The sequence below is a fragment of the Mustelus asterias genome, chromosome 1 (genome assembly GCF_964213995.1).
Source record: "Mustelus asterias chromosome 1, sMusAst1.hap1.1, whole genome shotgun sequence".
Taxonomy (NCBI): Eukaryota; Metazoa; Chordata; class Chondrichthyes; order Carcharhiniformes; family Triakidae; genus Mustelus; species Mustelus asterias.
This window is the reverse complement of record NC_135801.1, coordinates 166209590-166223183: the sequence shown is the minus strand read 5'-3', so window position 1 is coordinate 166223183 and position 13594 is coordinate 166209590. Positions and strand designations below refer to the sequence as shown.

Below are 13594 nucleotides of genomic sequence, written 5' to 3'. Positions count from 1 at the left end.
AAGGCACCCAGAAAACTTCAAGCACTTCATGCAGAAACCTTACAATTTGGTAAAAATCATTCTTTTCACATAGGTCAAGAATGAGTGCTGATAATGGAGCAAAATGACATCTATTTCAAAAGGCACAATAGACTTATGATATTGATATGCCCATTCATCATAGTGTTCTCGTAATGGATGGTGGGCAAAGCTCTAAAAACTGCCATCAAAACTGATCTGTTTAAATTAAAAGGTCAGAAATGCACTCAAATAGTTACACATCAAAACCAACTATATTTACTGACCATAGCTGTATTTTCAGATTCCAGTGTTTTCATTATTTTCACAACAAAATCTGATTTTCACCGAGAACTGCAGCATACAACAAATTAGATTTTTCTTAATCTCTCTGCTAATGGTTAAGATTTTATGTTTCTTTCCTATTAATTCCTCGCTGTCCAAAGGTTCTGTAAATAAGTATCACAATGCAATCATGTCAACCATTTCAATAACAGCACACCAAGTTTCACAGATGGGCACCTCAGATTACATTGGATGCAGTGCAGTTTTAGTTCAGTAAACGAGATATCCAAGTGATAAAAAAAAAGCTGTAATTGCCATCCCATTGGAAGACTTGAAAGCTGAGCTGAAAACACACAGCTTTCGTAATGCAATTTGGTTTTCTGAAGATGCTGCTTCTTTAAAACTTTACATTGCCTCCACAGAAACAGAGTTAATAAAATATGCCCATATTTTCAAAATTATGCAGAGTTTTAATCCTACAGTGCAGAAGGAGGCCATTTGGCCCATCAAGACTTCAAGTGACCACAATCCCACCCAGGCCCAATCCCCATAACCCTATGCATTTACCCTAGCTAGTCCCCCGACAGCAAAGGGCAATTTAGCATGGCCAATCCACCGAACTCACACATCTTTGGATTGTGGGAGGAAACCGGAGCACCTTGAGGAAACCCACTCAGGTATGGGGAGAAGGTGCAAACTCCACACAGACAGACCCAAGCCGGGAATCGAACCTGGGTCACTGGCTCTGTGAGGCAGTAACCACTGTACTGCCCCACACCACTGTGCTGCCCTACTGCCGTGCCGCCCAGTCATGAACATCATATGTCCCACCAGTCATTAATTCTAACTGTTAAGGTGAAGAGTTGCTGGGTCTCTATGTAGTTCAAAGTTCCATCAACAAGATGCTGGGCATCTTGAATTAAATCTGCTACATTAGATAGCAGATTTAATTGATGAGGTCAATATTGGTCACAGCATGGTGGCACAATGGTTAGCACTGCTACCTCACAGCTCCAGGGACCTGGGTTCAATTCCAGCCTTGGGTGATTATCTGTGAGGAGTTTGCATATTCTTCCCATGTCTGCAGGGTTTCCACTGGGTGCTCCAGTTTCCTCCCACAGTCCAAAGATGTGTAGGCAAGGTGGATTGGCCAGGCTAAATTGCCCCTTTGTGTCCCAAGATGTGTAGGTACGGTGGATTAGCCATGGGAAATGTGGTGGGCTATGGGGATAGGGTGGGAGAGAGGGCCTAGGTAAGATACTTTGTCAGAGAGTCGATGCAGACCTGATGGGCCAAATGGCCTCTTCGGTACTGTAAGGATTCTATGATATAGGTCGATTTCAGCAGCAAGAATCTTCCTCCCAAAAAAAGGCTTTTCTGACTTAAACAAGCCTGATTTAGACAAACTCCCAGACCACATCATGGAAAATTCCTCATCATTTTTATTTGAATTTAAGGGCTAACACTTGAATTCGCCCCTCTTAACTTAGCAATGATTCTTTAATTTCCCTGTACATCCCATTGAGATATTCTACTACACAAATGCAGTCTTATCACTAACTAGGTAGCATTGTCACACTATAATCACAGTTGTAAAAATCAGGATTCTCATGGCCATTTCTGAGAGATTTTGGAACTCTATTTCATCTCTTTCCAAGAATTAAGCAGATCAGATTCGTAATAAGCCTGGCATAATCAATAACTAGAAACAGTTAGTTATAGAATTAATCCTGGAAAATATATATATACACACACACACACACAAGAACCTCTTGATCAAGTTCATGCAGGAAGAATCAATAATCAATTTTTAAAATCAGGCTGATGCACTGAACACTAACTTCAAAATTATCCACTTGGTACTGTGCATTTAGCATTACTTATTTGGTCTCATGAGTGAATCTCAAAAACATTTAGACTTGACTATTTCAAGGCAATTTAGGAAGACCACCTCCATAAGCTTGAAGTCATCCAAACCTATATACTTACTCACACCAAGTTCCGTTCACCAATCATCCCTGTGTTCACTGACCTACATTGACTCTCAATCAAGCAAAGCCTTGGTTTTAAAATTCTCATTCTTGTTTAAGGCTTTTGACAAGTCCCACATGGTAGGCCCATCAAGAAGATTATGATGCAGGAGATCCACGGTGAATTGACCACTTGGATTCAGAATTGGCTTGCCCATAGAAGTCAAAGCATAGTGGTGGAAGGGTGTTTTCTGGCTGGAGGTCCGTGACTAGTGGTGTTCCTATATAAATTTTATATAAATGATTTGGATGAAAACATAGCTGGGTGGGTTAGTAAGACTGCAGCTGACACAAAGATAAATGGAGTTGTGGATAGTGTAGAAGATTGTCAAAGGATACAGTGGGATTTAGATCAGTTACAGATATGGGTGGAGAAATGGCAGATGGAGTTTAATCTGGGAAAATGTGAGTATACAGTTAATGGCTGGACCCTGAACAGCACTGATGTACAGAGGGATCTTGAGGTTCAAGTCCATAGTCCCTGAAAGTGGTTGCACAAGGAGATAGAGTGATAATGGAGGCGCATGGCATGCTTGCCATTATTGGTTGGGGCATTGAGTACAAAAGTCAGGATGTCATGTTACAACTTTATAAGACTTTGGTTAGGCTGCACTTAGTGCATTGCATTCAATTCTGGTCGCCATATTACAGGAAGGATCTGGAGGCTTTGGAGAGGGTGCAGAAGAGGTTAACTAGGATGAACCAACCCTCTTTCCCACGTGCTAACCTGCTGCTTTGCTTCCCATTAACCATTATCCTTCCCGTAGTTTTACCCTTCCCTTCCACCTCACTTGCTAGTTTAAAATCCTTATAAGAAGTCTCACAACACCAGGTTAAAGTCCAACAGGTTTATTTGAAATCACGAGCTTTCGGAGCGCTGCTCCGTCATCCTTTCCGCTAGAACACCAGTCCCAAATCGGTTCAGGTGAAAACCGTCCCAACGGAACAGATCCCTCCTGTTCCAAAACTGATGCCAATGCCCCATGAAATGGAACCCCTCTTTCCCACACAACTCCTTTAGCCATGTGTTTACATCCCTAATTTTCTCACCCCTATGCCAATGCGCATGTGGCTCAGGTATTAATCTAGGGATTATAACCCTGGAGGACCTATTCTTTAATTTAGTTCCTAGTGTCTGATAATCCTCAAACAGGTCCTCTATCCTAGTCTTGCCTATGTTGTTTGTCCCAACTTGAACCACAACAATTGGATCCTCCCCCTCCCACTCCAATATCCTTTCAAGCCAGTCAGAGATGTCCCTCACCTGGCACCAGGCAGGCAACATAGCATGCGGGACTCTTGATCCTGCTTCCAAAGAATGCTATCAATCCTAATTATAGAATCCTCTAAAACTACCACCTGTCTTTTTGCTCCCCCCTCTTGAATGGCCTTGTGTACCATGGTGCAGTGGTCAGCTAGCTCATCCTCTCTACAGTCCTTTTCCTCATTTCACACAGGAAGCAAGTACCTCATACCTGTTGGACAAGGTAAAGCACGGAGGTTCCTCCATTCCTGAATTCAGTATCCCTCTACCTGCCTCACTTGCAATCACACCCTGCTTTCCGTGACCACTGACCGAATTTGAGGTACTTACTCCACTGGGTGTGATCACCTCCTGAAACAAAGCCTCCAGGTAACTCTCCCCTCCCAGATGTGCCACAGTGTCTGAAGCTCAGACTCCAGCTTATCAATTCTGAGCCGACGTTCCTCGAGCAACCAACACTTGCTGCAGATGTGGTCACTGCAGCTCACAATGGGATCTGTCAGCTCCCACATCATACAGCTACAGCATACCCACCTGCCCAGCCATTTCTCCTTAATTAATTACTAAATTTATACTGTCATTCAGTGCTTTCCAGATCCTGACCACTTGCCATGTGAAAACATTCTTCCCCTGTTGCTATTGTTTCTTTTGCCAATTAATTTAAATCTGTGCCCCCAGTTCCTTCACCTTTCACTAATCATACTCAATGCCATGCTACTCTCCATGGTTTAGTATATACACATACACAGTGCGGAAAACTTATGAAATTGCCGAACATTTTCAGCAGCAGAACACAATGGAAATTTTTAACCCAATTCACTTTGGAATTTCTTTTTAAAATACTGAATTTTCTTTAAAAAACGAACAAATGAAATCCTGGCACTCTCATTACATCTGTGTTTCATTGTTTTTAAATTACAGATTTATGCTCAAATTCATCTGTCATCACTAGTTCTTGTGGGAACTTGCATGAAGTATTTGATGGAAATAAATTGAGGGTCCGGTTACATAAAAACTGCAGAGCCTTCGACACAAGTAGGAATTATGAGAAAATATGCTGGTGCAGGAACAGTTATGTGGTCTTGTCGATTGCCACAGGTCAGTTCAATTGATTTGCATGGAAGTTACACTGGAACAAGGAGCAAGAGTAGGCAATTCAGCCCCTCGGGTCTGCTCTGCTATTCTATGTGATCATGGCTGATCTCCATCTCATCCTAACTCCACTTCCTGCCTTTTCCCTACTTTTGATCAAATACTTATCTATCTCTTTCTTGAATCCTTTGATTGATTCTGTATCCATTGCACTCTGGAGCAGTGAGTTCCATAGATTCACAACCTTCTGTGAGAAGTAGCTGCTCCTTAACTCGGTCTTGAACCTCCCCCTCTTACTCTACAGCTATGACCTCTTGTCCTAGACTGTTCTAGAAGGGGAACATTTGGTTAACATTTACTTTATCAATCGTGTTGAGTATTTTATATATCTCAATCAAATCCCCCCTCATTCTTCTGTACTCCAGCAAATACAAGCCCAAGCTACTCAACCGCTCCTCATACAACAGGCCCCTCAAACTTGGAATCAATCTAGTGAACCTCATCCTTTAGTGCCACCACATCCATCCTCAAAGGAGACCAAAACTGAACACAATACTCCAAGTGTGGCCTCGCGAATGCCTTATACAATTGTAACAACATTTCTCTACTTTTACACTCTAGATCCTTTGCAATAAATGCCAAAATGCCAAAATTCCATCTGCCTTCCTTATAACATTCTGCACCTGAATTACCACTTTGAGACTCATGCACAAGGACACCCAGATCCTTCAACACAGACGCCTTTTGAATCTGTTTCCCATTTAAATAGTAATTTGCCCTTTATTTTTCCGGCCAAAATGGGTAACCTCGCATTTATCCACATTAAACTCCATCTACCAGATTCTGGCCCATTCCCCTAGCCTGTCAATGTCCATTAGTAAACTTTTTAATCTGCTCATCACAGCCTGCTTTCCCACGTATTTTTGTGTCGCCAGCAAATTTTGCTGTGTTGCACTCTGTCCCTGCTTGTAGATCATTGATATAGATTGTAAATAGTTGTGGCGCGAGAACTGAACCCTGCAGGACCTCACTAATTACAGATTGCCAACTGGAGAAAGACCCATTTATCCCAACCCTCTGCTTTCTATCAGTCAGCCAATCCTCAATCTAAGCCACTACTCTACCCCAACCCCTTGGGATCTAACTTTCTGGGTCAGTCTCGTGTGTAGCACCTCATCAAATGCCATCTGGAAGTCCAGATAGATCACATCCACAGGATCCTCGTTATCTGCCTTGCAGTTACCTCCTCAAAGAACTCGAGCAAGTTTGTCAAACAAGACCTACCCTTCACAAAACCGTGCTGACGCTGGTGAATCGAGCTTTGCTTTTCCGGATGCTCAATCGCCTTCTCCTTAATGATTGACTCCAGCAACTTTCCCACCACAGAAGTCAAGCTGACTGGTCTATAGTTTCCCACTTTTTGCCCCTCTCCTTTCTTGAATAAGGGCGTCACATTAATATGTTTCCAGTCCACCTCTGCCTTTCCAGAATCCAGGGAATTTTGGAATATCATAACTAATGCATCCACTACCTCTGCAGTCACCTCCTTTAACACCCTATGGTATAGGCCATCAGGGCCTGGGGACTTATCTACTTTTAAACCTGTTTATTGAGTACCTTCTCCCCGGTTATACTAATTCCTCCAAGTTCCACTGTATTAACCGCAGTTTTTGGGACAGAATTATCATCTTCTACTGTGAAGACAGAGACAAAATCTTGGTTTAGTGACTCTGCCATCTCAGAGTTTCCTATTATTACCCCAACATGTCATACAAGGCCATTAATCAATCCTTCCTCATTAGATAATACCAGATCTAAAGCAGCCAGTTCGCTGGTTGGCTCCATAACATGCTGCTCTAAGAAACAGTCCGTCATACATTCTATAAACCTTTCTCAAGGCTGCCCTTGCCAAGTTGGCAAATCCAATCAATATGCATGTTAAGATCATCCATAATTACCATTGTGCCCTTTTCACAAGCCCTCCTCATTTCCTGATTTATACTATGTCCGACTTCTAAAGTACTGTTCAGGAGCCTGTAAATTACTCCTAGCAATGTGTTTCTTTCCTTGCTTCTTACTTCTACCCAGACTGATTTAACATTCCAGTGCCAATATCATTTCTGAATACGGCCTTGATGTCATCTGTAACCAATAGAGCAACTCCACCTCTTATTCTTTGTTGTCTGTCATAGAATCAAAGAAACCCTACTGTGCAGAAGGAGGCCATTCTGCCCATCGAGTCTGCACCGTCAACAATCCCAACTAGCCCCTATCCCCATAACCTCATATATTTACCTCACTAATCCCTCTAACCTACGCACCCCGGGACACTAAGAGGCAATTGAGCATGACCGAATGCACCTAACCTGCACATCTTTGGATTGTGGGAGGAAATCGGATCACCGCAGACACGGGGAGAATGTGCAAACTTAACACAAAGTGACCCAGGCCAGGAATCTAACCCAGGTCCCTGGAGCTGTGAGGCAGCAGTGCTAACCATTGTGCCACCGTGCTGCTCGTGTCCTTCCAGAATACTGCATATTTTTGGACAAGTTGCCAAAGTTTTAATGCAAACATCTGTATGCTGGATGAATGGATACTGATGTTATACACTGGACAATGACATAGGCATTGAATGGATGACAAGAACTGGGATAAATATATCTGCATAATTTAAAAAGAACTAGTGGATCCTGAAATCCGAAAGAAATCCGAAAGACAAACTTACAATAAGCTTTACCGAAAGTACAATTGAGCAGGGGTGTTGGTTGTGGACAGAGGAGAAGAAGCCACCAATGCCTCTACTTTCTCAAAGGCTAAGGAAATTTGGCATGTCCATTACGACTCTCACCAACTTTTACAAATGCACCATCAAAAGCAACCATTCTGGTTTTATCACAGCTTGGTATGGCTCCTGCTCTGTCCAAGACTGCAAGAAACTACAAAGTTGTGAATGATGCCCAGTCCATCACGCAAACCAGCCTCCCATCTATTGTCACTGTCTACATGTCCTGCTGCCTCGGAAAAACAGCCAGCATATTTAAGGACCCTAGGCACCCTGGACGTTCTCTTTTCCACCTTCTTCCATTGGAAATTTGGCATGTCCATTACGACTCTCACCAGGTCATACCTGCACAGGCCCAGTCTGCAGGTATGACCTGCAATGATGGACGTTGAAGACCCTGCTAAGATTAGATTCTGTGCCCTTGTCACCCTCAGTGTTTCCTCCAATTGTATTCAAATGGAGGAGTGCTGATTCATTAGCTGAGGGACAACAGAAGGTTGAGATCAGCAGGAGGTGTCCTTGCCCATTTGACATGATGCCATGAGATTTCCTAGGATCCAGAGTCAAGATTGAGGACTCACAGGGCAACTGAATGGGTTGCTAGGCCATTTCAGAGGGCACCAAAGAGTCAATCACATTGCTATGGGTCTGGATTCAAATGCCAGCCGAACCAGCCAGGACAGCACATTTCCTTCCCTAAAGAACATCAGTAAACCCGAAAAACAATCAATCAGTGATAGTTTCATGGACACATTACTAAGACAGGCTTTCAATTCCAAATTTTTAATAATAATTGGATTCATTAATTAGTTGAATTAAAATTCCATCATTTGCCGTGGTGGGATTTGAACCCAGCTCCCCAGAGCATTGACCGAGCCTCTGGATTACTAATCCAGCAACATTACTTCTATCCTCCCTCCTGAAGAAATAGTGATTGCACTGGTATTCAATCTCTGTGAGAAAACTGACAACTAATGCAGTGTCTAGCACCATCTATTGGCAAATATAATGTACCAAAAAAAGCATAAAATGGACTAGTGTCTTTGCTATATAGAGGACAGTAAAAAACTGACTCCAATTTAGTTGCGCCATAAAATTCAAAAGCGGTTGTAGAAGAAATTTTCTGCAGAAAGTAAACTTACTTGCAAAAATATCAGGCATTCTGTGATCAAAAACCAACAATATGAGAAAGCTGCATAACTGTGTTAGTATAAGAACTACAATATTTCAAAGTGCATAACTTTTTCTTCAAATAAAACTTGTGCATCTTCTTTCCCAGTATCCTTTAATATTTTTGTGGTTCAAATGTTTATCTAATTTTTTCTTAAATACCAGAGGTAATTCAACTTCAATAATCATCTGTAGTAATGTATTCCATATCTTACACTTTATGAAAAAATTCTCTGGCTTTCCTTGATGCTTTAAGTACTGATATAGTCATTTGGAGCCCACATTACCAAACCAGCAGGGAACATCTTTTTATGACTATTCTTGTTTGTAATCCTGTTCATTTTTCTATCCTTTGCTCCACTGAGAACTTTACTCAAAAGGAAAAGCTCCATCCAATAGGATAGATTTGACACCCATGCAGCAGTGATTAAGTTCTCCTGTACCTCGGGGTCACTATTCTGGCTTACAACAGATTAACATTTATTTTAAGATATGTATGTTGCCTTGCTGTGATATGCCAAACCTTGCTGTACACATAGGCAATGTTTTAAAACATCAAATCATATGACATACCATTGTCCTTTCATCAAATGTTTGTATATTAAACTCTCTCGAATGATTTCCTTCTGGAATAGCTGGTATGACAGTAGTACTAAAAGCGTGGTCACGGATTCAAGAAGAATGCTGTATGTAATATCTCTGCAAGATAAAAAGTGAGAGTTTAAAATCAATATGCTGCCAATTATACTTCCTAAACATAATGTCTCACATTATGATTATGCTATTAATATATATATATTTAATCTAATAGTACTGCCCATGATACAAGCTTTCGGTCTCCACTTTGCCTTCATTAGATTTATCAAACAATAGCCTATACTTTCACGTAAGCTATCACTGTTTAAAAGCGTGGTAAAGGCAGAAACATTGTAACATTTAGAAAGTACTTGGATATGCACTTGAAGCACCATAACCTATAGGGCTGCGGACCAAACTAGACAAAGGTATTAAGCTAGAAGGCTACTTGTCGGATGGCACAGACATGATGAATATCTATGATACATCTCATCTCACTCAACGAATCAGAATTACTATGTTAATATCCTTCACCTTAAAGAGAAGTGAAAAGTACTTATTAAATACTTCTGTCACTCCAGGATCCTTCCTGTGTCCTGGATAGCCATTTGTGCAGAAGTGTCATCAGCTGCAGTAGCTTGAGCTTCAGACTGGATATCACTAATGTCACTGTGCTGCATCTGTGAGGTTGAGAATTACCTGGATAGTGGGTTTCTGGATGTGGTCCACACTGCAGCTTAACAGTGTGCAGGGAGAGGGGGAATGGGTGACTGCCAGACAGTTAAAAAGGAACTAGCAGGTGGTGCAGGAACCCCCAGAGTACATCTCACTCTCCAACTAGCATCAGTTGTGAATACAGGGGAGGATGATCGTTCATCTGGAGAGTGCAAGCAGAAGCAAGTCCATGACATGACGGGTTCAGCTGTACAGGAGCGCACAAAGAAGACAGAGGGCAACAGTGACTGGAAATTTGATAGTTAGGAACCAAACAGGCATTCCTATGGCTCCAGAGATTAATTCAGGATGGGTTGTTGTCTCTCTGATGTCAGGAACAAGGATATCAGTAAATGGCTACAGAACACCCTGAGTGGGCAGAGTGAGTAGCCAACTGTCATGTCCCACATCGGTACAAATGATACAGCGTCAAGAATTTGCCTAGCAGCAACAGTAACAAGAATCTTAAAAGGCCTGAATGGTAGAAAGTTGCCTAGCAACAGTAACAGCCAGCATTTCCAGGCAAGCCCCTAAAAGTGATCAGAGCATCCCAAAGGCCTGAGAGCGTCTAAAGAGGATCAAGTATGAATTACTCTCAGAGTAGAAACAGATCACTTAGATGGCTGCAATATAAATGTTAAGTTCCCCAAGCAGAAACTGTTTACCAAAATGACTGGGTGCTTCAGGGCTATAGAAATGTTAAACTCTTCAAAAGCAACTAATTTGAGATATGTAGACAACTGATTCTCGAGTTCAGACATAGAAACATAGCAGATAGGAGCAAGAGGTGGCCACTTGGCCCTTCGACCCTGCTCCGCCATTCATTATCATGGCTGATCATCCAACTCAATAGCCTAATCCTGCTTTTTCCCCTATAACCTTTGATCCCATTTGCCCCAAGTGCTATATCCCGCCACCTCGTGAATGCATTCAATGTTTTGGCATCAACTACTTCCTGCGGTAATGAATTCCACAGGCTCACCACTCTTTGGGTGAAGAAATGTCTCCTCATCGCTGTCCTAAATGGTCTACCCCGAATCCTCAGACTGTGACCCCTGGTTCTGGACTCCCCCACCATCGGGAACATCCTCCCTGCATCTATCCTGTCTAGACCTGTTAGAATTTTATAAGTCTCTGTGAGATCCCCCCTCATTCGTCTGAATCCCAGCAAAAACAATCCTAACCTAGTCAATCTCTCCTCATACATCAGTGACGCCATCCCCGGAGACAGCCTGGTAAACCTTCGCTGCACTCCCTCGACAGCAAGAACATTTTCCTCAGAAAAGGAGACCAAAACTGCACACAATACTCTAGGTGTGGCGTCACCAAGGACCTGTATAATTGCAACAACACATCCATGCTCCTATAGTCGAAACCTCTCACAATGAAGGCCAACGTGCCATTTGCCTTCTTTGCTGCCAACTGCACCTGCATGCTTACCTTCAGTGACTGGTGCACAAGGACACCCAGGTCCCGCTGCACACTCCCTTCTCCCAATTTACAGCCATTCTGCCTTCTTGTTTTTGCTCCAAAGTGAATAACCTCACATTTGTCCAAATTATACTGCATCTGCCATTGATTAGCCCACTCACCCAACTTGTCCAGATCATTCTGAAGAATCTCTGCATCCTTGTCACAGTTCACCCTCCCGCCCAACTTGGTACCATCTGCAAACTTTGAGACGTTACAGTTTGTTCCCTCATCCAAATCATTAATATATATTGTGATCCCTGTGGCACCCCACTAGTTACTGCCTGCCAATTTGAAAAGCACCCATTTTGTTTCAAATAACAAAAGCGGAAACAGCATTGACCGTTAACCTGCTCAGAAGCAGAAAGGCAGTCCAGACCTCACAGCCAGAAGCCCATCCACAACTCACAGCCAAGGGGCCCTGTAATATTTTTTACTTCTTAAAGATGCAATATTTTGCATCTAAGTCTTAGAGCCAAGGCACTGCAAGAAAGCCTTCATAAAGGCAGTTTTAAATATCTTCGCTGTACCAAGAAAAGACGTTTCCCAGACTTGATCATCAGCTCTGTATTGTGCAGTAACTATAAGGTGGATTTAATTTAGGAGTTTGTTTAATTTGGATGTTGTGTGGGAAAGTGAAGACTTAGTGAGTTCAGGGATTGTAGATATGTACTTTGGAACAAGGGGTAATTTCTACATAAACTCTGTTTGTGTTCAGTTATTCATGTACTTAGTTGTCTTAGAATATTGTAGCCCTTTCATTTTGTATTTTTCTTTTCAAATTAATAAATATTTTAAAATAATTGCTTAAACTGACGGCTGGACTGGTTCCTGACTGGAGCTTTACGTGGCTCCTCACAATATTCCAAAAAACCTATACACCACCACAAACTGGTGTCTCCAGTTGGGACACCTAAGCAGGTAACATCAGTGTGGTTCATGATAATAGGGGAAAAAATGGATGTTGTCCTGCAGTCCAAATTTAGGGAGCCAGGACATCAAAAGTAGTAACTTCTGGATTACTCCTCATATGAACCACACGAGTATAGAAATAAGAAGATAAAGCAGGTGAATATGTGGCTGGAGAGATGGTACAGGAGAAAGGGCTTTAGCTTCCCAGGACACTGGGACCAGTTCTGAGGTAATGGAACCTGTACAGGCCGGACAGATTGCATTTAAACAAAGCCAATTTCCTTGTTAGGCAATTCGCCAGTGTTATCGGGGAGAGTTTAAACTAAGGAGGTAATACTAGAAAGGAATATCAAAGTGCACAGGATATTGGGAGAAACAAATAGTACTTGAGCAGAAACTAGTAGAGTGTTGGGCAAGTTGAGTGTAAAGGGGAAATGAACCAAGACCAAATCAAGGTTACTGTGCACGTATGTGAATGCACAGACTGTTGTAAATAAGACTAGCAAGTTGCAGACACAGATCGCCACGTGGGAACAGCATGTTTTGGCATTAACAGAGGTCTGGCTCAAAGAAGGGCAGAGCTAGGTATTAAATATTCCTGGATACAATTTGTTCAGGAACAATAGGAAAGAAAATAAATGGGGAGGGGAGGCAGAATTAAGGTGAACATTGTAGTGCTGGAGAGTGTTCAAGGTAGCAATAGTAATAATTTTGCTTAAAGTGCAAAAATAATAGGAAGATGAAAGCTAATCTTAGGTAGAGATGTGGTCCAAAAGAAAATACAGACTGCCAGGTTTACTCTGTAACTTTCAAACTTGCAAGTCGAATATCCCCAACATCTACGCTTCAAACATTCCCCAAATCGAGGAGTTTTCACCGTTTCCCCCTTCAGAAGTTAACCTTAAGAAACATTTATGAAATCACCGAGTGTTGCCAAAGTAGTAATTCTAAATAAATAAATTTTTAAAAATCATGCAGGAACCAGGCTTTAAGGCTATCCTTCCTGAAGATCAATTACTCGAGAAAAAGGTTAACTAAGAGCTCAAGCAAGGGATGCAGTCGCCTCCAAGCACCAAACAGCAAGCAATCATTGATAAGAAACAGGATATAATGCCTGTTTAAAGAGAGAAGAGGCTTTCCTCTGTTGGTGTCGCACTTCAGGCTACAAGTTACTATGGAGATTGGAGCAACAGTACATGGAATGAGTCAGCCATCTCAATGTATTTACTCTAAGAGAATGCAATGTTTTAGGAACTGACAGAATACAGTTGGGTAAAATTTGATACAGCACTACATAAC

At 42.1% G+C, this 13594-nt stretch overlaps 1 protein-coding gene across 2 annotated transcripts in view; it reads right to left on the bottom strand.

Moving 5' to 3' along the window:
* Positions 1 to 13594, bottom strand: part of dym (dymeclin) — a 417844-nt gene that overhangs the window by 334910 nt on the left and 69340 nt on the right. For both annotated transcript variants that reach the window (XM_078222397.1, XM_078222407.1), the window contains exon 7: positions 9197 to 9322. In XM_078222397.1, the coding sequence (XP_078078523.1) occupies positions 9197 to 9322 (126 nt within the window). The remainder of the gene's footprint in view (positions 1 to 9196; positions 9323 to 13594) is intronic.